The sequence below is a fragment of the Sturnira hondurensis genome, unplaced genomic scaffold (assembly GCF_014824575.4).
Source record: "Sturnira hondurensis isolate 20B ecotype Veracruz unplaced genomic scaffold, ASM1482457v3 Scaffold0007378, whole genome shotgun sequence".
In the NCBI taxonomy this organism is placed as follows: Eukaryota; Metazoa; Chordata; class Mammalia; order Chiroptera; family Phyllostomidae; genus Sturnira; species Sturnira hondurensis.
The window spans coordinates 432820-460253 of NW_028080009.1; the positions used below are offsets into that span (position 1 = coordinate 432820).

The 27434-nt window shown below is 38.4% G+C and overlaps 1 protein-coding gene and 1 pseudogene across 1 annotated transcript; both read right to left on the bottom strand.

Annotated features, from left to right (window-relative positions):
• Positions 1 to 1959: 1959 nt before the first annotated feature.
• On the bottom strand, positions 1960 to 9086 carry LOC118990828 (olfactory receptor 56A1-like; annotated as a pseudogene).
• Positions 9087 to 18462: 9376 nt separating this feature from the next.
• Positions 18463 to 19452, bottom strand: LOC118990851 (olfactory receptor 52L1). The gene has a single exon (XM_037051639.1). It carries the CDS (start codon positions 19450 to 19452, stop codon positions 18463 to 18465), a length of 990 nt encoding a protein of 329 aa, XP_036907534.1.
• Between the last annotated feature and the right edge of the window lie 7982 nt (positions 19453 to 27434).

The window sequence follows — 27434 nt, forward strand, 5'->3', positions numbered from 1 at the left end:
TTTGGAATAGTCTGTGAAGAATAGGGGTTAGCTCTTCCTTAAAAGCTTTGTAGAATTCTCCTGTGAAACCATCTGGTCCAGGGCTTTCGTGTGATGGGAGTTTTTTGATTACTTCTTCAATTTCATCTGCTGTTATTGGCCTGTTCAGGTTTTCTGCTTCTTTTTCATGAGGTTTGGAAGACTATATTTTTCTAGAAATTTGTCCATTTCACCTAAGTTTTCAAATTTCTTGGTATACAGTTCTTCATAGTAATTTCTTACAATCCTTTGTATTTCTGTGGGTTCAATTGTAATCTCTCCTCTTTCATTTCTGATTGTGTTTATTTGGGTCCTCTCTCTTCTTTTTTTGATGAGCCTACTTAAAGGCTTGTCTATTTTGTTTATCTTTTCAAAAAACCAGCTCCTGGATTCACTGATCCTTAGAATTGTGCTTTTAGTCTCTAAGTCATTTAATTCTGCTCTGATCTTGGTTATTTCCTTCCTTCTCCTACTCTGGGCTGTCTTTGTTGTTGTTCCTTGAGTTCTTGTAGGTGTAGGGTTAGGTTGTTTGTTTGAAATATTTCTATCTTTCTTAGGTAGGCCTGTATTGCTATGAACTTCCCTCTCAGGACAGCCTTAGCTGTGTCCCATAAGTTTTGGGTTGTAGTGAGTTCATTTTCATTTGTTTCCAGAAACTTTTTGCTATCTTCCCTAATTTCATTCTTGACCCATTTGTTGTTTAATAGCATGCTATTCAATCTCCATGATTTTGAATGTTTTGGGTGTTTTCTCTTGGGGTTGGTTTCTAGTTTCATTTCCTAGTGATCAGAGAAAATCCTTGGGATGGTTTTAATTTTCTTGAATTTGTTGAGGCTTGTTTTGTGTCCTATCATATGGTCTATCTGTGAAAATGTTCCATGTGCATTTGAAAAGAATGTGTATTTAGCTTCTTTGGGATGAAGGGTTCTATATATATCAGTAAGTCCCTTTCATCTAGGATGTTGTTCAATTCCACAATATCTTTATTGATATTTTGTTTGGAAGATGTGTCCATTTTTGACAGCGAGTTGTTAAAAATCCCCTACTATAATTGTGTTGCTGTCAATATCATTCTTGAAGTCCTCTAAGATTTTCTTTATATATTTGGGTGCTCCTATGTTGGGTGCATATATATTTATGATGTTAATGTCTTCTTGGTGGATTCTTCCCTTGAGTATTATGAAGTGACTTTCTGGGTCTCTCTTTATGGCCCTTTTTTAGGACTATTTTGTCTGATATTAGTATTGCTACCCTAGCTTTTCTTCCCTGTCCATTTGCTTGGAAAATTTGTTTCCAGCCCCTCACTTTTAGTTTCTGCATGCCTTTCATCCTGAGGTGGGTCTCTTGTAGGCAGCAAATGTGTGGGTCATGCTCTCTTATCCATTCAGCTATTCTATGTCTTTTGATTGGAGCATGTAATCCATTTACGTTTAAGGTTATTATTGAAAGGTACTTATTCATTGCCATTTGTGTCCCTGTGTTCCTCTCTATCTCTCTCTTTTCCTTCCTTTCCTAAAGCAGCCCTCTTCGTAATTCTTGTAGAGCTGGTTTGGTGGAGGCATATTCTTTTAGACTTCTTTTGTCTTGGAAGCTCTTTATTTGGCCTTCTATCTTGATTGAGAGCCTTGCTGGGTACAGTAGCCTTGGTTGCAGGGCTCTGTTTCTCATTACTTGAAATATTTCTTGCCATTCTCTTCTTGCTTGGAGTGTTTCCATTGAGAAGTCAGTAGCCAACCTTATTGGGGCTCTCTTGTATGTTACTTCCTTTTTCTCCCTTGCTGCCTTTAAGATTCTCTCTTTGTCTTGAAATTTTGCCATTTTAATGATGATATGTCTTGAAGTGGGCCTCTTTGGGTTCCTCTTGTTTGGAACTTTCTGTGATTCCTGGATATGTGTGACTTTTTCTCTCATCAGATTAGGGAAGTTTTCCCTCATTACTTTTTCAAATAGGTTTTCTATCCCTTGTTCTTCTTCTTCTCCTGGTATCCCCATTATTTGGATATTATTATGTTTCATATTGTTTGGTGTTTCTCTTAATCCCTCTTTATTCTTTCTGAGCCTCTTTTTCTTTTCTTGCTCTTTCTGGGAATGTTTTTCTATTTTGTCCTCCAACTTTCTGATCTGATCTTCTGCTGCATCAATCTTGCTTGTGATTCCTTCCACTGTGTTCTTCAGCTCCAAAATTGCATTCTTCATTTCCTTTTTGCCCTTGTTTATAGTTTCTACTTTCTTTTTCATGCTGATATAGTTTGCAGTGGGAACTACAATGATGTAGTTCCCCTGTAGTTTCTGGTAACTCATTGTGAGCTCTTTGAACTTCCTGATAACCAATGGTTTGAATTCAATATCTGATAGCTGACTTGCCTCTATTTCATCTAGCATTCTTTCTGAGGCTTCCTCCTTTCCTTTCATTGGGGAGTTGTTTTTTTGTCTTCTCATTGTTTGTGAGACTCTTCTTGTTAGCTTCAGCTTCTTAAATTGATTTGCTCTGGCTTCCTGGATTTATGTTGTGAACTTCTGTGGTATAATACCTGTGAGATTCAGTGGTGTAGTCTTTTTTATCTCCCCAGCTTGCTGGTCTTGGGCTGTCCTTTATGTTGGCTCTGAGTTTGTCTTTGGATTTTTGTTGTTTCTAGGTATTTCTTTTGTGGGCCCTTTCCACCAGCTGGTTAACTGATGGCCCCTCTGTCCACTCCCCATTTTAATTTGTTGTGCTGGTGAGGGCGGGTTGCATTGAAGCTAGTTCTTCTGTGTGTACAAGGTTTTGAAGATTCTCTTTTGCTCTTGTTCATTTGTTTGCCCTGGGTCGTTCCTCCACTCTTTAGTTGTATTTCCAGATAGATCTTGGGTTGAGGTTTGTGTGGTTTCTACTCCCTCCTTCACCTTCTGTTGTTATTTGTTGGTGGTTCCTTTGTTGTTGAGTTTCCGCTTTCCTTTGATATCCTGGTGTTCACCGCTTCCACCTACTCTTTTCTGATGTATGTGTGTGATTAGTTGGAGGGGAAGGCAAACTGGTTTATGACAGCAGGAGAGTATTCTATGATATTTACAATAGCAGCTGGTAGAGAAGAGATAGGAGATCTTCTGGCTATGTACAGCAATAACTGTAATCTTCAACCCAACTAGCCACTTTTTAGAAAGGATGGAAAGAAGATAAGGCTCTTGTTGGGGAGGGAAGGTTTGTGATTTGGATCTAGAAAGGAGTGAGGTTGAGGGAGGTCAGATTCTGAGGTAAGGTGAGAATAAAGGATGGTAAATAGGTGTAGTGTGAGAGAGAATAGAGTTAACCACTACAGTATTATAGTTCAGACAACAACGAAGTGGGCTAAGATCGGGGGGGGGGGGGGGGGGTTGTATAGTATTTACAATAGTATGTAACATTTATTATTTACAATAATATTAGATCAATAATCATATGACAGAACCTATGATATACCAAGATTAGGGAGTATTGGACCTTCAGTAGTGTGCTAACTGGGCAAGGGGAAGTGAAGGACAGTAAACTAGCAATACACTATGATTGAGGGGACAGGGGAAACCTGTCAAGTGATACAATATATCCAGCCAAGGTAAAGAAGACTATACAGAAAGAGGAGGAATACAAAGATACTATTAAAATAAAAGATGTAAGAATAATGAAAAAATACAAATATGCAGTAACTTGTAGTTTTCTGCTATAGCAAAGTGAACTTTGTCCCTCTGTTTCTACTGTTGGGATGCCCCCTCTTTGAGTCCAACTCTGGTCTTTTTGCTGTTCCAAGTCTTTTGTCTCACTTAGGGTGGGGGGAGGGAGGGTGAAAAGAAAGAGAGAAAAAAGGTAGCAGAAGGGAGGAAAAAGTGGTAGGTTTGGAAAGAAAGGAAGAAGGAATAAAACAAGAAAGAAGAGAAAGGGTAAAAGTATTGAAAGATAAAACAATAATAAAGTTTTAAAAAGACTATTAAAAACAAAACAAACAAAAACAAAAACAAAAACAAAAACACCTCTTGTTTTCCAGCTGGTCAAACCGTTTTTTCTGGTCTCACTGGCTGCAGCAGTCTGAGGGGCAATTGCTGTGGCCTTTCTCCCTTCTCAGTGAACTCAGCCCGTCTCACTAGTACTCTCCCAAGATCCAGATTGGCGCCTCTCCCTGGCGCCCCACTAAGAGCAGATTTCTCCTGGATTCACAGTCCTGGGCTGGGGTTCGGGTGCACACTCCTGGCCAGGCTTCCCTGGTCCCGCAGGCTTGGCTTCAAACCTTTCCCAGTGCTATGGGGGAACGCAAGGGCAACTCTCAATTCTCCCAAGACAGTGACCACAGAGTCCACGGGTGATCAAAGCCCTCTGTTTGCTTCCTCATGCCCATTCCTCTCTCTGACACTTTAAGCAAACAGATCTCTCCTGGCATTTTTCAAACCATCCAGGCTGGGTAGGGAGGGAGCTAATGACCCAGCTCTCTCCCAAAGACCTTGCTGCCAGGCCCCGGCTCCCAGAGTCTGAGGCATACTGGCCCGGCCCTGTCACCGCCTGGCAGAGGCGGCAGCCTCAGCCTGCAGCCTCTCCACTGTTCCCTCGGACCTTATTGACCTTCAGCCATCTCCTCACCACCTGGTCATTCAGTGTCTGCTCCAATTTCTGGAGTCCTATTTTCCTATATGCTGGGTCCCTGTTGGCTATTTGCTGTGCTCCTCCACAGATCAGCCAGGTTTTTCTCCTGTGCGTTGAGGGGAAGAGGAATACTTTGTCCTACTCTGCTGCCATCTTCCCGGAGATCAAACCATGATTTTACTTGAGTACCCATCTATATTGCCAAAATATACATTCCAAATGTTAGTATATATCATTTGGTATGGTTTCCATAACAAAGATATTTCCAAGACTCTTTAACGTGGGTTAACTAAACTGAGAAATGTAGGTCATTTGCATTCATTTCTTCTTCATGGAACAGACACAGGATTGATGGCTGAATTTCTAGCAATCCCTTTATCAGCAACTTTGAGGATGAAATTCAGATTCCTAGCATAATAAAGCAGAAAGAGAGATGCTGTTGTAGCTTCAGTTTTGGTCCTGGATGTGCACTTCTGAAACTCTTTCACATGGAAGAGAAAAGAATTAATTTGTTTAAGCCATCATTAGTTGAATTTTTTATTATATGCAGTGAGAATTAATACTAACTCAACCATGTGTATATATTATCTGATTTTACATATTTTAATTTTATTTTTGAACACAAAAATAAAATATAGAACAAATAAATGCAGTTTTGAGAACTATATGAAAGCAAATATAATGATCCTGTCATGTGTCATCACAAGGCACTACCATGGGAGCATTATCTTAAATAATATGAATCAAAAAGGCTTTAATAAAGAGAGGTATGAATAGATGAGAAAACAAGAATAGAAGCAGAGAAGTCAGACAAAAGACTATTACATGGTCCAGGCAAGAGATGGCGATGGCCTGAACCAACTGGTGGCAGAAGAAATGAATTGAAGTGAACAAATTTTGGAAGAATAATCAAGCAGATAAACTGATGAATTAGAAATTAGGCATTCAATGTAGAAATCAAATATGATTCTTAGGATTCTGCATTGGGCAGCTTAGTGAATATGAGCTTATTTACTCTATCACACAGTAAGATTTCTGGGTATTTATGAATTTATACCTGAGGTATGTAATAGTAAATTTAATGTGAAATCAATAAGCTTATGTAGGAGATTTTTTAGCAATTTTCAATCTTTCACACAGGAGACAAGCATTTAGATTTGAATAGAGTTTGGTTTTTTTTCAAGCAACTATAGTGGAGGGAGAGAACAAAGGAGGTTAGATTGTTTACAAGACTAACTAAATGAGTCAGTATAGAATCTAAGCTAGATAAGGAATAAAGTCAGGACAAGAGAGATGAATAGTAGTGCAGATTGGATTCTATCGATGGCTTTGTAGTCTTGTTGTCCAACAACTGTTACTGTTCTAAGCATAGTTGAAAATTTGAGCCTGAAGTTAGTCAGAAAGTAGAATGTTTCAAATCTAAATTTTAGAAATGGGTCAATCACAGGAATTAGATAAGTCAAAAAAGATGAGAGTCTAAACAAGACAAGTTAAATCTTGAGAACAGGTTGAACTGAGTATTCAACCATTTTCTGTTTCACAGCAGTGAAACTCCCACCGCATGCAAATTAAATTCTAGTGAAAAATAAATGCATATAAATAATACAATTAATGATTATAAGAGGAGATACACATAGTGCAATTACATAAATCAAGAATAAATCTGAGAGAAGTCTGAGGCAAAAAATCATATTCAACAGAGAAATAATTTGAGATATAATTTTTTAGTTAGGTAATAATTTATGTAATATCTTCACCTCATCTGATCCACCACAGATGCCACTGTCTTAAAGCTATTTTACACTAGAAAATGGGCAAAAACTTATTCTCTTGGTGCCTTTTACAACTGTGTTTGGGACTGGTGTAATTGCAGCAGTCTGCTTCCTCAATGGATCTTCCCATCCTTTTATATTACATGGGGATTAGGCCCATCCATAATAGGTACAATGAGGAGAACAAAGAGATAGCAACAGAGTGGGCAAGGTAGACAGGAGCCTTTTTCGCTGGGATCTTCATAACACAGCTCTGTTCACTGGTATTGGGAATAATGCACCTGAAAATCAACAGAGCTGTGTGGAGATACCCAAGAACAGACTGATGGCCAAAACTGAAATTTCAAAAAGGATGCTATAATCAAGCCAATGAACAGTGAAAGAACTGCTTTGTAGTCCCTATTCCCTCCATCCTTATTTTTAGTTTCTTCATGAGCTCCTAACTGGTCACCTTTAAATCTGTACTTGAATTCATTGGCTTCTTACATTTGTTTTCTACTCATAAATACTAATGTATTTCTGTCACCAGTTTAATACTCATCCTTTGAATTCTCACTCTAAACAATACAGCCCAATCAACAGAAGCTTTTAATTTTCCTCTGATTATAAAATAACATATCAACATGCTATCATGCAAATTAAATGATATTATCACTTAAAGTCAAGCAAAATCTCACCCATCAAAAGTAACTGATATAGCACTGACTGGTGTAGCTCAGCGGAGTGAGTGCCAGCCTGCAAACCAAAGAGTAGTTGATTGGATTCCCAGTCAGGTCACACGCCTGGGTTGCAGGCCAGGTCCCCAGTAGGGGGTGTGTGAGAGGTAACAACACATTGATATTTCTCTCTCTCTCTTTCTCCCTCCCTTCTCTTCTCTCTAAAATTAAATAAATAAAATCCTTTTCTATCATTTCTTTTATTTTATTGCTATAACATTGATATGGGACAATATTTTTACATAAATATACATACATATAATTTTGATATATATGTAGAAAAACATTAATGAAAAGTGCATAAGAGATTGTTTATACCAGTTATTTCTTTATTTTTTAAATACATAAAATCAGATCTCTATCCCACACAGCAATATTTTTGCCAATATAGTGCTGTGGAAGGGAAATAAAAAAGTGCAAGGGAAATAAAAAATAAAGAAATGGGACTCTATCAAATTAAAAAGCATCTGCATGGCTAAAGAAAACATCAGCAAAGTGAAAAGAGATCCAACCATGTAGGAAAACATATTTGCCAATGATATCTCAAATAAGCATTTGTTCTCCAAAGTACATAAAGAACTCATATGACTCAACACCAGTAAGACAAACAGTCCAATTTAAAAATGTAAAAGGCAGAATACTGTCCTTGAAAAATTAAAATAAAATAAAAGAAATAAAATAAAAACAAAAATGGGCAAAGGACTTGAACAGGTACTTCCCCAAGAAGGATATAAACAGGGCCAATAGGCATATGAAAGGATGCTCAACATCACTAGCCATCAGAGAGATGCAAATTAAAACCACAATGAGATACCACTTCACACCAGTCAGAATGTCCATCATTAACTAATGAACAAACAACAAGTGTTGGAGAGGATGTAGAGAATAGGGAACCCTAGTACACTGTTGGTGGGAATACAGACTGATGCAGCCACTGTGGAAAACAGTGTGGAATATCCTCAGAAAACTAAAAATGGAACTGCCTTTTGACCCAGCAATTCCACTGCTTGGGACTATACCTTCAGAATCCTGAAACACCAATTCAAAAGAACCTATCACCCCTACATTAATAGCAGCATAATTTATAATAGCTAAGTGCTGGAAACAGCCTCAGTGCCCATGAGTAAATGAATAGATTCAAAACTATAATATGTTTACACAATGGAATACTACACAGCAGAAAGAAAAAAGGAACTTTTACCTTTCATGACAGCATGGATGGAACTGAAGGGTAAAATATATATAATGGGGTTCAAAATGGGGGTGAAGGACACTGAGAATGATCAGCATGTCCATGGGACATCAGGGGACCCTCTTTCTGGCCACATTTATTGACATCACAATCAGCAGGATGGTGCTGAAGAATGGGATGAGGATGAATTGAGAGCCACATGTGCTTAGGGCTTTGACTGCAGCCCCCTTGGCCTTGAACCTGAGCAAAGCTCTTAGTATGAAGCTGTAGGAGAGGAAGATGAGAATGAAATCTGAGCCCAGTAAGGTCCAACCAGCTACAAATTGGTAGACTCTGTTCAGGGCGAAATTGTCACAGGAGAGCCTAGACACAGACAGGTTGGCACAGATGCAGTTCTCAATGACATTTTTTCCACAGTAATGGAGCTGGGCAGTCAGAATAGGAATGGGTGCAGAGAGAAGGGCATTTCGTGTGACAATGAAGACACTAGCCTTGGCCACAAATTGGCTAGTGATGATGGATGAATATCGTAGTGGGTGGCAGATGGCCACATAGCGGTCATAGGCCATGACCATGAATGTGCAAGACTCCATGGGGAGGAAACTGTTCATGATGAACATCTGGAGGAAGCAGGCAGAGAAGCTGATGGACCTGAGGTCAAACCAGATGTCCAGGACCTTGGGGGTGACAGTGAGGCAGAGCACAATGTCCAGCAGGGAGAGGAGGCTGAGCAGGTAGTACATGGGCTCATGCAGAGATGCCTCTAGTCGAATGGTGATCAGAAGGGTGGCGTTGGCCCCCATGAGTTTCAGTCATACACTTAAATTTCTCAACCATAAAAAATATGGGACCCTTTGTAGTCAAGTATATGGGACTTCTGAAAGTATAGAAGAGCATTTTCTTCCAGGAAGAACCTAGGATTTCTGAATGTTCATGCACCAAGTTCTACCTCTCATGGCCTTTTACCTCTTTTATCATGAGAGCCAATGTAAGAATACCTGTCCTGGTGACCCACCCTTAGCCCTGGAACTCACAAAGATGCAGCAGATTGGGACCCTGCCCAAGGAGTCAGCTGCCTACACCTAGAAACAAAAACTTGAACTGTTTCCTTGGCTTTGATGAAAAAATCTAGAGGGTTTTATACTCCACAGTCAGTTTCTCACACTGCTCTACTCCCTCCTTCAAGCAGCTGGGAACAGTAGCAGTTTGGAATACTGGGACCTGGCTGCTGGATCTCACAGAAACCTTCATCTTATCTTATGTTATGGTGCTACTGGGTGCTAGTAGTTGAGACGTGGGGAACAGCATCTGAAACTGACTTAATCTGCCCATTGTACAGGCCAGCCTCTTAAACATTGCTTTAAAGCACTTTCAACATCCCAAAATGGTATATTGAACTTTTCCAAAATTTCTTAACAAAGCCCAAATTAAATTCAGCTATTTGATAGCTGCACAAATTTGGGCAGCTAGTTAACCCTATGTAAGCCCCAGTCATTCAATAAGTATTTGGCAACAGCCATATTTCCAGCACTGGAATAGTCACAGCAATAAAAAAGTGAGTAATGTAGTAATGTTCCCGCTCTTACCAAGATTCCATTGTAGTAATTGCATTACATTATGGTACCCGTAGCTTCCCACTGTTCATAAAATACAACTAGCTTTCTTAATATGAACTACTCAAGACCTAGCACAAAAAAGAAGTGCCCTGCCTCTCCCCACATTTTCTAACCCCCAAGTAACATTATCAATCTTATATAAAGTCTGTGAAAGGAGCCTGCATGCTGCCTGTTAAAGAACAATCTGCTTGCTTTCACTTCTACTTCCACAGAGAACAGCCTTCCTTCCTCTCACCACAAGGGCTGCATAATCCGGGTGAAATTTCTCTTTCTCTCAGGCTTGCTTTTTCATATGGGAAGAAGGGTCACTAACACAACTGATCAAAAGTTGTTGGGAGCAGTGGGTAGGGTTATTGCATATCAAGAGGAAGAAAAATGTTCCAACCTATCTGTTTCACTTCCTGCGTGGAGGCTCTGTAAGAATACCAGAGGAGTTTCTTTTGCTTTGTTTTCAAATATCATAAACTCACCTGCCCAAAATCTCTTTCCTAGAGAGAAACTCAGAGGCCTCTATTCTCTCTTTTGCATTTTACATTCTACTAGTGCTTTGCTTTGGGGGATCCTGCAATCCTCCCAGCAGATGACGGGATATTTGTACTTGGAGCCAAATTTTCAAATCAAATCTCACTATATCTAGCTGCGTTGGGGATAGGATTGTACTGTAAAACCTAAAACTTAAGGGATGAAATTGAGGCCTTCCTCTGTGTCCTCCAATCCCAACTATATTTTCTAGTCATGACTTACCAGAGAGCTGTGCCTATGACATTTATTAGGTTTATGCCATTATTCCTTTGATCCCTCTTTAGTTCCTCATGGGTATTCTCTACCGCCAGGACTGCAGAAGGGATAGAGTGAGAAATCTGCACTTTCAATCTCCAACAGCACTCCTGAGCATTTGCTCAAAGATACACCCTGTCTCTGTTGAGTGAGAAGCATCTAATTCTAAGAGTGATCTGTCCTCCTACCCAAAGGATAAAATCCCACTAAAATTAGTAAAAGTAAAAAGGGAACATTCAGTTGCAGAGGTATCAAGTTTGCATACTAACTGAATTCAGTATCATAAATAATTACTGTGGATGTTTATTGCCTTGGAGAGTAACTCAGACATGTGGTATTGGGAAGTAAATAAAATGTATAAGACTTCTGACTTTCTGAAGCCTACAGTCTAGCATGGGAGATATAGACAATGTAAGTAATATCACAAAACTTAAAATTGTAATAATTCCAATTCAAGATGCTGGATTGACAAAATTCTTCTCTCTCTTTCTCTCCCTCCCTCTCTCTCTCTCTCTCCCTCTCCCTCCCTTCCTGTCTGTCTCTCTAAAAAGTCACTATTTTTTAAACACTTCAGAACTCATTTATCTAATAACTGGAAGTTTGTACATTTTGACCACATTCACACATTTCACCCTCACCTCACCTCTTGCAACCATCAATTTGTTGTTCATTCATATGAGTTCAATTTTTTTTAAATTCCACATATAAGTAATAACATGCAGTATTTACCTTTCTCTATCTGACTTATTTCACTTAGAAAAATACCCTTAGAGCCCATCCATGTTGTCATAAATGGCAGGATTTCCTTCTTTTCTATTGATCAACAATATTATATATACAATTAATTATATATAATTATATATATAATTTTCTTTTTATTGTTGTTCAAGTACATTTCTCTCCATTTTCACCCCTCCACAACCCCCTACCCCACCCATCCCTGCCTCCCACTCCCAAACCTACTCCCTTTTGCTTTGTCCGTGTGTCTTTTATATATGTTCCTTGATGGACCTTCCCCTATTTCCCCCCATTATCCCTCTCTCCACTCCCGTCTGGTTACTGTCAGTTTGTTTTTTTATTTCAGTGTCTCTGGTTGTATTTTGCTTGCTTCTTTGTTTTGTTGATTATGCTCCACTTAGAGGTGAGATCATATGGTATTTGTCTTTCACCGCCTGGCTTATTTCACTTAGCATAATATTCTCCAGTTCTATCCATGCTGTTGCCAGGAATACGAGCTCCTTCTTTTTTCTGCTGTGTAGTATTCCACTGTGTAAATGTACCACAGTTTTATGATCCACTCATTCACTGATGGGCACTTAGGTTGCTTCCAGCACTTGGCTATTGTAAATTATGCTGCTATGAACACTGGGGTGCATAGGTTCTTCTGAATTGTTGGTTCAGGATTCTTAATGTATAATCCCAGCAGTGGAATTGCTGGGTCAAAAGGCAATTCCACTTTTAGTTTTTTGAGGAAATTCCACACTGTTTTCCACAGTGGCTGCACCAGTCTGAATTCCCACCAACAGTACACTAGGGTTCCCTTTTCTCCACAACCTTCCCAACACTTATTATTGATTTGTTAATGATGGCCTTTCTGACACTGTGAAGTGGTGTCTCACTGTGGTTTTAATTTGCATTTCTCTGATGGCTAGTGATGCTGAGCATCCTTTCATACATCTCTGGGCCCTCTTTTTGTCCTCCTTGGAGAAGTACCTGTTCAGGTCCTTTGCCCATTTTTTAAAAGATTTTATTTATTTATCTTTAGAGGGGAAAGGAAAGAGAGAGAAAGAAAAATACCAATGTATGGTTGCCTCTGGTGTGTCCCCTGCTGGGAGCTGGCCTGCAACCCAGGCATGTGCCCTGACTGGGAATCAAACCTCGATCATCAGTTCACAGGCCCGCGCTCAATCCACTGAGCTACACCAGCCAGGGCCCTTTGCCCACTTTTTAATTAGATTGTTTGTCTTGCTGGAGTAGAGCGATGTGAATTTCTTATATATTTTGAAAAGCAAACCTTTATCTGTGGTATCATTGGCAAATATATTTTCCCATACAGTTGGTTCCCTTTTTGGTTTAATGCTGTTTTTCTCTAGCTGTGCAGGAGTTTTTTTACTTTAGTGAGGTCCTGATGTGGACTCCAGCCCACACAGTCCATGAGTTGTGGCTGCAATGAACAAATTCACACGAATTACAGAAGTACTGTGGAGAAAAATGGACAGCATGGCCACTCTCTAAGTGAGAGAGAGGGTGCTGACCCCTACCTGGACAGGCTTTTCTTGCTTTTCTGTGCATATTACATCTAGGATGGTTCTCATTTGCTATGCACAGATTCACTGTAGGTGATTACATTTTATAGATAACAAAGGAAAGAATATTACCAATTACTTCAAAGAGAAGTGGGTTACAGATCAAGGGGAAAAGTGGTTAAACTGGGTACACTCCATACTTGGGAGGTTTAGCACAGATTTTAGGAAGTTACTTTAGAGATATGCAGTAAATATTTCTGCCTTGATTCAAGATGAGGGTGTTCTAGCAAAAGCAAGTCTCATAGCAGCTTAGGTACAATGCAGGCCTGACTCCCCATGGGAAAACCTATCCATGGGCATGGGTCCTGTGTACTCATCCCCTATAAGGTCTCATTTGTTTATTCTTTCCTTTATGTCCCTTGCTCTAGGGAACATATCAGTGAAAATATGCTGTATGGAATAGCTGAGATTTCCCTGCCTATATTCTCCTCTAGGTCTTTTGCAGTGTTGGGACTTATATTTAAGTCTTTTATCTGCCCTGAGTTTATTTTGGGGTATGGTGTAACTTGGTGATCAAGTTTCATTTTTTTGCATGTAGCCATCCAGATTTCCCAGAACCATTTGTTGAAGAGATTATTTTACTCCATTTTATGCTTCTGCCCCCTTTGTCGAATATTAATTGACCAGAGAGACTTGGGTTTATTTCTGGGCTCTCTGTTCTATTCTATTAATCTATGTGCCTGTTTTTATGCCAGTACCATACTGTTTTGATTACAGTGACCTTGTAATGTAGTTTTATATCAAGTATTGTGATCCCTCCTATTTTGTTCTTCTTTCTCAAAATTGCTGTTGCTATTCGGGGTCGTTTATGGTTCGATATAAACTTTTGAATTTTTTTTCCTATTTCTGTGAAATATGTCATTGGTATTTTAATAGAGATTGTGATGAATCTATAAATTGCTTTGGGTAATAGGGACATATTGATGAAGTTAGTTCTTCCAACCCATTAATATGGTATATGCTTCCATTTATTTGTGTCTTCCTTAATTTCTTACTTCCAGGTTGTATAGTTTTCTGAGTACAGGTTTTTTACCTCCTTGGTTAGGTTTATTCCTAAGCACTTTGTTTTTCTTATTATTATAGCAAATGGGATTTTTTTTCCTGATTTCTGATTCCGATATTTCAATGTTGGTATATAAAAATGCCTTTGATTTCTGGATATTGCCTTTGAATCCTGCTGTTTTGCCAAATTCACTTATTAGGTCTAGTAGTTTTTTGGTGGAGTCTATAGGGTTTCCTATGTAGACTACCATGTCATCTGCAAACAGTGACATTTTCTTTATCAATCAGTTGTCAATAAACACTTAGGTTATTTCCATACCATGCCTATTTTAAACCACATTGCAATGAACATGGGGGAGTCAATATCTCTTCTGGATACTGATCTTGTTTTTTTTGTATGTATACCTAGAAGCAGGATTGCTAGATTATATGCTAGTTATAATTCTTCATGTTTTTCATGTTTTTCATGTTTTGAGGAACCTCTATACTGTTTACCACAGTGACTACACCAATTTACATTCCTACTAACAGTGCACAAAGGTTGCCTCTTCTCTATATTCTTACCAATCAACACTTACCTTTTCTCTTTTTGAGGACAGCCATTCTGACAGGTGTGAGGTGATATCTTGTTGTAATTTCAAGTTGCAATTTCCTAATAATTTGTGATTCTTAGCATCTTTTCATGGCCAGATGGAGGGAGGGAGGTCAAAGGCAGGGGTAGAGGTGGGAAAAGGGGGGTGTGACATCAGTAATAGTATAAACAATAAAAATAAAGGAAAAAATGAAGGAGATGCTTCTGTGTCTTTAAACCCTGTCATTGCAGTGGGACTAAACTGGTGTCAATTCCAAGGGTTGGTCTTCCAGGTTAGAACTAAAGAGAAAGCATGGAAAGTCAGCTCCACAGACCCACAAAACATACTGTAGCATCTGTAGCTCCAAACATAAAAGCTTCTCTTTTTTTTAGCAAAAGAGAGGAAACCCAGCCCACCTCTTCATTTTCTTCAACAGCCTATAGGGAATTCTGCCTGTCAGCAAATTCCTGCACAATGACCTACAGAGCCCTGCAATCTGGGCACAGAATCTATGACCTTCACAGCCTCTGGGGAAACTTATGCACACCACCCAAACCAATTAATTCTCATATATGAACAAATAGAAGAGTCCAAATCTATAACTATCTGAGGAAAATTAGAATGAAAAGGAAAGGCCTTGCTGAACAAGCAGAAAAGCTAATCTATTAGAGAGACGAGTGCATGGAGGAAAAAGGGACATTTGTAAAATATATAATAATATTTTTAAATTGCTTCATTAGCAAGTCTTTGAGGTGGCAGAAGCATAAAAAAATCTGTCAGCAGAAAAGAAAAGGTTAATCCGAAGAGCCAAAGCTAACATTTAGTTCAATGATAAGACAGTTTAAATATTTAAATCTTTTCATAATATTGATAAATGTTTAGCACACATGAGCAAGAAAAACAGAAAAGGCACAAATAAACACAAATATAATGAAATATGAGATACACAGCAGCCACAATAGAAAATAAAACAATAAAAAATGATGGAAATGTCTTCTGATAGTAAATTTGAATGAGAATAAAATAGATTTTTAGACAAACACTACAAACCTTTTCCAAAGAAAATTAAATGTTTTACACATTTCTGTGCCCACTTTAATAAACCATATTTTCTTATGTATTTTGTGATACATATTAGAGTTAACATCAGATATCTCTGCTCTGACTCTTATTCCCATTTTTTCAGGATTAGAAAATTAAATGGCAAAAATAGAAGCAGAATTTTTTCTATCTTAATAAAGAATAAGCACAGTTTAGAGAGAAAATTAGAATAGTGAATCATTACTGGTGAATGGGTTCTGTGACTTGTAATTTCTTGAATTCATTATTGAAATAATTTCTGCTTTGCTTTAATAAGTTTAAATGCAAATAATGAAAATATAGCTAATTAGAGTGTCTAAGTGATGAATGAGGAACTGTGCTAAAGATGGGCAAAATGACTACAAGGATACTGTCAGTAATTAAGTGTTAATCAACTGAGCATCAGTTACATGTAGAAGAGACATATGTTTTGAGAATTTATTTCTACTTCTGCTCATATACTTAGAGTTTAAAGGTTATACTTGTCAAAATTAAATCTTGAAAACAGTCAAAAGATTATATTGCAATATTAAAACATTATTTGGAAAGGGGCATGAAAATCCATTTACTCATTCAATAATTATTAGTAGAACATTTTTTTCAGGCAATTGGAACTTGTTTAGTGTGATTAATGCAGTGGAGATACATTTTGTACTAATTTACACACAAACACATACACATTTGAGGTACTAGAAAACAAGACCCTTGATGCTTTCCCTGCAATGGTGCTTAAATATAATCTGGGGGAAACTCAGCCTCCTTGCCCTATCTTTATTGTTCATGGATCAGCAGGGGGAATGTACTTAAGGAAGAATACCATTGGACATAACTTCACAAGACAGTGAGCAAGAGGGTTGAATAGGGGTATAAGCATTACAGGAGACGATTCACATTCCTTAAAGGCTATAGTCAACACTTAGGTATGGGGAGTCTATCCCAAAAGAAAAATTTTTAAAAACATACTTCAGGCAGAATACATATCCCACATGGAAGATCTGAGATGATAAACATATACTTATTAGCCTATAAAGTTACTGAGCTGCAACACAGATTTCCAAAAATACAAGGATGGACAAAAGTAGGTTTACAGTTGTATGATAAAATACACTCAGGTTATGATTATAAAAATATTACAAGAATAAACTCTGTGTTTTGCATACTCAAAACTGTAAACCTACTTTTGCCAAATCCTGTATAGTGTCTTAAACCAGATACAAATTTACTTCTGTCTCCTGGTGAGTTAGGATTGGTGCCTAGACAGTCTTGGGAATTCAGGTTCTTCTGTAGTGTCGCTCTGCTGTCTGCAGCTCATGGTTCCATCTCATGATCAAAGGAAGCTGCTTCAGATCCCACCATTCTATCCACATTCCAAGATTCAGCAAGTGGTATAATGAAAGGGGAGAACAAACTGCTTCTTTTTATAATCTACCCAAACTAAGTACCCCTAGAGTCAAGAAAGGTGCTTTCCAATGGATGCAACACACAACAACCTGGGCTTCCCCAGGACAGCTTACCAGAGTTTAAAGTCCTAGACCTAGAACAAAGGTGGTGACAAGGTGTAATTCTTCCTGCAGTAAGAACAACTCACACCACTTCTTCCTATTTCATCCACAGGTGCCAAAGAAATTAAAGACTAAATACTCAGTCTCTATAACAGAAAACTCTTTATTCGGAGTACAATTTACAAAGGAAAGAGAAATTGAAAACACTAGCCATCCACTCTAAACCTTCTACCACTAACAAATCCCAGAATGGAATCCTCTCCTCATTTGAGCATCTTACCTAAAGGTAGCAGTAGCTTGACTTTTTCCAGGACTGAACAAATGTGTCCTTTTTAAGGCACACAAAAGAGTGAAGCCAAATCTTAGGATAACATCCAACAAAGAGGAAGCAATACACCAACTGTGATAATACTCTTGTAACTTTCAACCCAGTTCTTGTTAGCAGAAATGAGAGGTGATTGACTTTACATTGACTATCCACATTTCAGAAAGAGAAATTCATTTTTTGAGTAGCATAACTACTTTCATATTTATTAATAAAACCATGCTTACCAACACCAGACTCTAACACATATTACATTTATTAAATGATCATAATTACATGGTTACTTTTACTTTGTTAAATTAATATTTATAAAGCACACACATACTCAACATTTGTTGTTATTCAATTCTCTTTATTCTAAGCAAAAATAAATAAATAAGTTAAAATACAGTAAATAAAAAATACAGACCTATTTTACTTTTTTAAAATGAGGGATTATAACACATTATTCCTAGAACCTAGTATAGCACCTGCCCCACTTGTTTCTTTTAAATAAATGAGTAACAGCCATACTTCAATAAAAGGTGTTTTCTCACATTGTGGACATCACTAATGTTTTTAGAGAGGCATTCGTTACACAGGATTTCAGTGACTTAGAGCTCACAGCAACTTGAGGTTTTGAGGACACTGTGAAACTAAAACCACACAAAGGTTGGGAATTTTCATTCTCATTCTGGATGATGTTGCACAGTCATTAAATAAAGGCAGAAAATGGCATATCCAGAGTTAATTTATCTATCCCTAAATTTATCTATCACAAAGAGCAGGGAAATGTTGGGATCAGAACAATACAATGAATGTGGAAAGTATTCACACATCCACCTAGCCAGGTACATCCCAATTGGCTGTGGAATGAAGTGCCCTTGAGTCCTTTGCCATGAGACTAGTAGGACTAGAAGGCCTTCTCAATGCAGGATGACCTCTATCCATATAACCTAGAAAGCTATGGCAGTGTCTTTATCAGGAGCTTCTGAAACAATACCTGGAATGTATTAATATCTACCCTTTTATGTACAACACCTTGAGTACTCGCTGGCGGATCTGTGCAGTCTTCACACCATAAACAATCGGATTGAGTGCAGGGGGCACAAGAAGGTAGAGTGTAGCCAGAAGAACATGGATGTGATGTGGTACATGGTGGCAAAAACGGTGAGTGATAAAGGAAAACATTCCAGGAACATAGAAGACCAGAATGACACAAATATGAGACCCACATGTGCTAAAGGCCTTTAATCGGGCCTCACGCCCTGGTACCTTCAGCACTGCCTGGAGGATGAGGGCATAGGAAATACCAATGGCCAGGACATCTAGTCCAACCACAAACAGTGCCACTGCCAACCCATACATTCGGTTCACTATGGTTTCTGAGCAAGCAAGTTTTACCACAGCCATATGTTCACAATATGCATGACCTATGACGGTGGTCTGACAGAAGATAAGTCTCCCCAATAGGATAGGGAAGGGGAGCAGAAGGACCAATCCTCGCAGCAGCACTGCCAATCCAATGCGTCCTATAAGCCCTGGATATAGGATGGTGGAATGGTGCAGAGGGTGACATATGGCTACATAGCGATCCAGAGCCATAGCCACAAGTACACCTGACTCCATGGAAGAGAACGCATGGATGAAGAACATCTGGATCAGGCAGACAGTATACCCAATCTCATGGGCAGCAACCAGGAGAACTGAAAGCATTTTGGGTGCAGTAGAGGAGGCCAGGACCAGGTCAATGACAGAGAGCATAGCCAGAAAGAGGTACATAGGCTGGTGCAAAGATGGGTCAGTCCAGATGGTAAAAAGGATGGTGACATTACCCACTAGAGCAAAGAGGTAAAGGGTACACATTGGCAATGCAATCCAGTGCTGGCTTTCCTCTAAACCAGGGATGCCAACTAGAAAAAAAGAAGGGTGAAGGAGACTCCAGCTGGAATTGCTAAGGGCCATCATGGATGACTCAGAGAGGAAGGAGGAAATAGAAATCAAAATCATGATATCTCCATTCCTGATGGCTTAACACCTTGTCCAGGCCTGGCTGCCATCTTCATGAAAAGAAAGAGGCTTAAACTGCAACACAGGGGAGTAAAGGAAATAAAGATACATAAAAGAAAATCTTTTCTTTTTTTAAGTACATTTTATTGATTATGCTATTACAGTTATCCCATCTTTTCTCCCCTTTCTCCCCTTCTTCCCTGAACCCCCCTCCCTTCAGCATTCGCACCTTAGTTTGTGTCCATGGGTCATACTTATAAGTTCTTGGGCTTCTGCATTTTCTATACTATTCTTAACCTTCCCCTGTCTATTTTGTACATACCAGTTATGCTTCTCACTCCCTGTACCATTTTCCCCACACTCCCCTCTCTCACTACCAGTTGATCACCCTCCATCTGATCTCTATTTTTGTGATTCTGTTCCTGTTCTAGTTGTTTGCTTAGTTTGTTTTTGTTTTTCAGGTTCCTTTATTGCCAGCTGTGAGTTTGTTGTAATTTTACTGTTCATATTTTTATCTTCTTTTTCTTAGATAAGTTCCTTTAACATTTCATACAACATTTCATAAAACATATAACATTTCATATAACATTTCAGGGCTTGGTGATGATAAACTCTTTTAACTTGACCTTATCTGGAAAGCGCTTTAACTGCCCTCCCATTCTAAATGAAAGCTTTGCTGGATACAGCAATCTTAGATGTAGGTCCTTGCCTTTCATGACTTGAAATACTTCTTTCCAGCTCCTTCTTGCCTGTAAGGTCTCTTTTGAGAAATCTGCTGACAGTCTGATGGGAACTCCTTTGTAGGTAACTGTCTCCTTATCTCTTGCTGCTTCTAGGATTTTCTTCTTATCTTTAATATTGGATAATTTTTAAAGATAAGACATCTCCATATTTAAATTAGGATAGGTCTAGCTTTATTTAGAAGTGTTTGTCAGCATACACTGCTTTTAAAAACATGTTTAAAGACCACCATTCAAACACTTGTAATTTAGAACTGTCTACTTGAAAGGATTTTCTGTATTACCTCTTGGCATTACTGAACGTTATAAATCAACCTGTTATTCTCCAAATGTGTCGTTTAGTTTTCATAACATAATGCTTTACTGTTGTTTTCCTTGTGTCCTCAGCCCCCTGACCTTCTCCATCTACCTTTCCATTATATGTTGTTGATTCTCCGGTTCCATCTTTCCATCTATTCACTATTCTTTAAATTGTCTGATTGAGTTGATCCTTTTACATGGTTTTAACTATTTATATACTTTAATTTCCTCCATATCTATGGGTCTAACTCAAACAGCTTTCTGAAACACAAATCCACTTTTCTATTTGCTCTCTAAATAGCTATATCACACACTCAATATATTCAAGAGTGAATTAACTGACTTATTCTTCCCAAATTTGCTCTACCTCTTTTTTGTCCAAACATTATTATCTATGCATGCAACTGTATATAGAAACTTGAAACTTTCCTTACTCATTCTTATCTCTCATCCCTTTTACATTTTCACCAGTTCCTGTCGAATTTATTTTAACCCCTGCTATATCTACTCCTTTTTCTCAACCCTCAATGTCGCTGCCAAGTCCACACTCCCAACTCCTCTCACCTGGGTTGTTTTCTTAGCTCTCTCTGCCTTTGTTATCATACTCTTCCCAGTCACTCTCCACCCTGCCAGTCAAAGGGCTTTTCCGGAAATGCATATGTCATTACGTCACATCCAAGCCTAAAATTCTTTAGTTAGTTTAATCCATGAAAAAAAATATACATTTAAGACTTGCATACAAGGTTTTTAAGGGTTATCTTGTATAAGTTATCTTATATCAATACAGTTGTTATTATTATTAACTTTAATATAGGAGATCACTGGGGTCTTGCCTTTTCTCCTGGTCTCTATGAGTCTGCTTATATGTTTCAAACTTTTACTATGTATATCTCTTGTCAAAATGTGTTGATAATTCAGTGTTTCTAACACCTGTGTTAACAAAAAGTACCAATTAAATATGTGCTCTAACTAATCTTCTCCATGTGAGTCATCTTCAGGGCATTGAAACAAAAAATTGAAACTGGATATGTTTGTTCCTGTATGCTTGTCTTAAAATATGGGCACAGTCTGTAATAATTATATTTGTTACCTAAAGGAGGAATGCACGTACATATATTTATATAAAAAGAGTCAGAAATAACTCAGTTCTTGTGAATTTTGCAACAATATATCATTCCAATTGTTTTGTTTATGAATCAGTGGTGACTACAATATTGCCCCCAAAACTCTGAACATGCACCTACAAAGTCTGAAATAATTAGTAGGTATATATCTTCCAGCCTTTGTTTTCCTTCCAGATTCAGAGCCACTATTAACTTCAAGTAACAGTGACATAGTTTTATTGAAACCCTCCACCCTAGGATAATCTCATAATCTTACAAAAATTCACATTTCAGTGCTTAACATTCCACACAGTGAGGATGCTAGTTCTCTGTCTTAACTACTCTTCTTCTACTGCAAGTTTAAGGCCACTTCTCATTGTCCAGCTGAGAAGTCAGGGAACAGCTGTGCATCGTCATTTTGACGGAAGCCTTGGTGGAGCAGTGAAGAATAAAGTCAAGCTGTAATGGGTGAAAGACAGAAGCAGAGATTCCTGTGCTCTGTGGTACATGAGTATAGAGGAAAAGCCTAGAGCTGCTTATTAAGCATTAACTACTAAAGGAAACAAATGGTTCCTCTGTGATTCTAAGAGGAAAGCAGAAGGGACTGTATTCCCAGGAAGAGTGGAGCTATATTCAGCTCTCTGACCATAACACAAAGGACAATTAGTTAAGAATGGATATTGTGCCATCTTACTTATTAATGTAAATTCAGTCCAACTGACCTGTATTCTGTAAAGCTGTCCCCAAATTCTTTAATGCATGTTGTCCTTTTCTTTCCTGTCCAATCACTTAATCAGCTTCTCATTGCACTGATTACCTTGCACAGAAAATCCATCAGTGTGTCCATCCTTGAAGAGCAGGGACTGTGCCTTGCCTATGACAGCAGTCACAGGACAAGTTCCAGGAGTGCTGGGATATAATTGGTACTCAGTAATGTTTGATGAATAAATAAACAACCCTATGATTAAATTTTTAAATAAATAAATGAGTATACAAAATGACCAGAAATTATGGGAACTGGACAAAACACACTGAACTGACATGGTGGAAAGGACAGAGCAAATGAAAGGATATACCTGAAGAATAGAGCCATAAGAACCAACTGAGAAACAACTCCTATCTCAAGGTCTATGGGATAAGTAGAAATGTACCATCAATAGACTTCCTTAAAACCATCAGTCACAAACCTAATCTCATTTGCCTACACCTGAAATCTCATAATAAACTTTTAGCTGATTCTGCCATCTTCACTCTGAAAGGCAAGTTTATTCTCAATACTTCCCCAAGGCAAAGCTGGTGACTGTGTACAAAGCACTGGGCAGGAGAGATGTTATTGCCAATTTGTGAGTCCCAGAGGACACACAGACACACCTGGACATATCCTCCAGATTGGCTGGAGGTATGCAGAGCTAAGCCTACTGCCTCAGGGATAGTTGTCAGGCAAATCTGCAGAGCAGGGAATGGCACCTGCACCTGTCCAAGAGGACTATATCTGTCCAGTGCTTGTCATCACTTTTAAGCCAGTATATCCAGATGGCTGTGTTAGGAAACCTCATGCTCAGTGAGGTAGAGAAAACCCACATTGTTCAATAAGCTCATACTTCTCATTCTCCCAGGACATACTCGACCCAGTTATTTCTTTTTTTTTAATTGCTTGTTAATTAGTTAGGTTTTTTTTTTCATTAGGCTCCTCATGTAAGTGAACTCATGGTACTTGTCTTTCTCTAACTTAGCATAATACTCTCCAGGTCCACCTATGCTGTCACAAAATATAAGATTTCCTTCTTTTTTTTACAGCCAAGTAATATTCAATTGTGTAAATATACCACAGTCTTTTATCCACTCATCTACTAATGGACACTTGTACTGCTTCCAAATCTTGGCTATTGTAAATAATGCTGCGATGACACACTGCTTTGGATTTCTTTGAATATATTTCCAAAAGTGGAATCACTGGGTCACAAGGCAGTTCCATTTTTAGTTTTTTGGGAAACTTTGTGCTGTTTTCCACAGTGGCTGCACCAGCCTGCGTTCCCACCAACAGTGTATAAGGGTTCTCTTTTCTCCACATCCTCGCCAACACTTGTTTGTTGACTTATTGATGAAAGCTATTCTGACAGGTGTGAGATGATATGTCATTGTACTTTTAATTTACATTTCTCTGGTGATTACTGATGTTGAGCATTCTTTCATATGTCCATTGGCCACCTGTATGTTCTCTTTGGAAAAGTGTCTGTTCAGGTCCTTTGCCTATTTTTTAATTGGATTGGGTTTGGGTTTTTCTCTTTTTTTTTCTGGTATTGAGTTTTATAAGTTCTTTACAAGTTCTTTATAAGTGTTGGACAGTAACACTTATTAGATATATCATTGGAAAATATGTTCTCCCATTCAGTGGATTGTCTTTTTATGTTGTTGATGGTTTTCTTCGCTGTGCAAAAACTTTTTAGCTTGATGTAGTCCCATTGTTTATTTTTCATTTTTGTTTCCCTTGCCTGAATGGATATATCAGAAAAATTATCACTATGAGAAATGTTTGAGATTTTATTGCCTATGTTTCCGTCTAGGATTTTTATGGCTTCAAGTCTTACATTTAAGCCTTTAATCCATGTATATGGTGTAATAAAGTGGTCTAATTTCATTTTCTTGCATGTATCTATCCAATTTTCCCAACAACACTGATTGAATAAATTCTCTTTATCCCATTGTATGTTTCTTGCCTCATTTGTCAATTATCAACTGACCATAAAGGCATGAATTTATTTCTGAGCTCTCTATTCTGTTCCATTGATCTATATGTCAATTTTTATGCCAGTTCCATGCTGTTTTGATTACTATGGCCTTCTAGTAGAGTTTGGTATCAGATAAAGTTATTTCTCCAATTTTGTTCTTCTTTCTCAAGATTGCTGTGGATATACAGGGTCTTTTGTGGTTCCACATAAATTTTTGAAATATTTGTTCTAGGTCTGAAATACACCACTGGTATCTTTTTTTTAAATTTATTTAATTATTTTTCAAGTACAGTTTTCTGTCTATTACTCCATCCCATTCCACTGTGGGAGCCCACCAGGCCGCAGGGGATCGCGGACAGAGCCCCCACTGTGAAAACGGTGGCGGGACTTGGTTTCTGGTCCCTGGAGCCGGCGGGTATCTTGACATCTTCCGGACCTTCTCCTTCTCAGCCTTGAAGGAAGGAACAAGGTCTTGGCATGTGCGTCATGTTCCAGGAAAGAGATAATCTTGAGGACACTGCTATCTGTGGGCTATTGTTCTCAGGATGTGAGAACATCTTGCCCTCTTGATAGCCTTCGGGAATGTACAAACTTTTGTAAAACAGCATTGTTCTCAGGCCACTGTAGTTCTGCATATAAGCCAGCAGTTCCTTGAATAAACTCGCCATTTGCCAGCCAGGAGCACTTGGACCTCTCCATTATTTTAATTAAGTTAAGTCCATCGCCTCACCTCACGAACACCTTGCTGCCGCGGGCGGCGGCATTCCACCCCCTGCGCTTCCCCCTCCCTCCCATTTCCACCCTTCTCATTTGTTGTCCATGTATCCTTTATATATGTTCCTCTAAATTTCTCCCCTATTTCTCCTGAAATTCCCTCCCCTCTTCCCTCTGGTCACTGTCAGCCTGTTCTCTATTTCAGTGTCTTTGGTTATATTTTGCTTGCTTGTTTGTTTTGTTGTTTAGCTTCCTGTTAAAGGTGAGATCATACGGTATTTGTGTTTCAGCGCCTGGCTTATTTCACTCAGCATAATGCTTTCCAGTTCCATCCATGATGTTGCAAAAGGTAGGAGCTCCTTCTTTCTTTCTGCTGCATACGATTCCATTGTGTAAATGTACCATAGCTTTTTGATCCAGTCACTTACCGATGGGCATCTAGGTTGCTTCCAACTCTTGGCTATCGTGAATTGTGCTGCTATGAACATCGGGGTGCATAGGTTCTTTTGGATTGGTGTTTCAGGGTTCTTAGGATATACTCCTAATAGAGGAATTGCTGGGTCAAAAGGCACGTTCATTTTTAGTTTTCTGAGAAAATTCCATGCTGCTTTCCATAATGGTTGTACCAGTCTGCCAACCTACCAACAGTGGACCAGAGTCACATTTTCCCCACACCCTCTCCAACATTTGTTGTTTATTGCTTTGTTTATGATAGCCATTCTCACCGGTGTAAAGTGGTATCTCATTGTGGTTTTAATTTGCATCTCTCTGATAGCAAGCACCATTGATATCTTGATAGAAATTGTATCAAATCTAAAAGTTTCTTTGAGTCATATGGACATTTTAATAATATTAATTCTTCCTATCCATGAACATGGTATAAGCTTCCACTTTTTTGTACCTTCTTCAGTTTTTTTTCTTCAGTGTCTTATAATTTTCTAAGTACAGGTCTTTTACGTCTTCTTTAAAATTATTCCTAGGTATTATTGAAACAATTGTGAATTGGATTATTTTCTTAGTATTCCTTTCTGATATTTCGTTATTGGTGTATAAAAGTGCAACTGATTTCTTGATATTAATTTTATATCCTGCTACTTTACTGAATTCATCTATATGTTCTAGTAGTTTTTTGTTGGAATCTTTAGGGTACTCCATATATGGTATCATGTCATGACAAGTAATGACAGTCTTACTTCTTCCAAAACTTTCTTCAGTGGACTCTGTGACTAAATGTGTTTATTGCTCCATCTGCTGTGAATGTTGGCTGTTAAAAACTCATAATTGAGTTACTGTTTCTTAGACAAACAGAGCTGCCTTATCCAAGATTAAGTTTCCTTTCTGAGTGTAGCTCTCAATAAATGACTGGTCTTGACTGGAGTACAAAGACTTGACCTTCTCTCTTCGGTATGAAACAACACTGAAGGGCCACACCCCTCAAGAGCTTACCCTGCAGTCAGCTCAGAAATCTGGAGAAATTGATCATGGTTTAACTTCTTTCTCTGCTCCATCCTGCTTCCCTCCCTTTCAACAGGTGTCATTCCCAAGTCTACTTCACAATAGTTTCTTCTTGCATGCAAATATCTGCCTCAGAGTCTTTTTCTGGAAAATCCAACCTAAGACAAATGCCACTTGTTTCAGGTTAATTGAGCTCTCTGCTATTCTGGTGAATTGTGACAGGTCTGTGGACCTCAAGTACAGTGTACCACAGCAAGTAGGGGATGAATACAGATTCGCAGACTATCCATCTCAGCAAGTTCCCAAAGAGATAGGCTAAGACCTCCTCTGTAATATTTTTTCATAACCAAGGATCTCCTTCCCTTTGTCCCATCCTTGCTAAAGCAGCTATCAGTCCACCCATATGGCCACATTTCTTCTTTGCAATGGTGTTTCAAAGGCACAATCTACTCATTCATCTACTCAATAAATATTTCATTCACATATTATGGGAAGCCTCATTTTTCATTCAACGGATAGTAGATACACATTAAATACAAGTACTCTGCTAGATATTGGAAGAAACAAACCATTAATGTGATAAATGGTCTTTGTCATCATAACTCATGTCATGATATATGTTAAGTATGTGATCACAGATACATAATAACAATTATAACTGTTATGAATAATACTATAATGTGTTAAAGCACAAAAAAGGAGAAACTTCTCAGTCTGAGGAGTTCTGGAAATCCTCTATAATTTAAGTTAGTTATAGAAGAGTGGATTAAAAGCAAAGAGAGATGTGGGAGTATGGTGAGGATACAAAATTCCTGATGCAACAGAGAAGGAAGCTTGATATTGTCATAGACCTGAAAGAATCATAAAATCTTGGGATGCATGGAACTGAGCCTGCTATGTAAGCAGAAAACTTAGCATGCACATTGCAGGTCATGTTAAAG

Bases quoted from the DNA above. Each gene is read 5' to 3' on its own strand.
- LOC118990851 (XM_037051639.1), bottom strand. From the start codon at position 19,452: ATGATTTTGATTTCTATTTCCTCCTTCCTCTCTGAGTCATCCATGATG.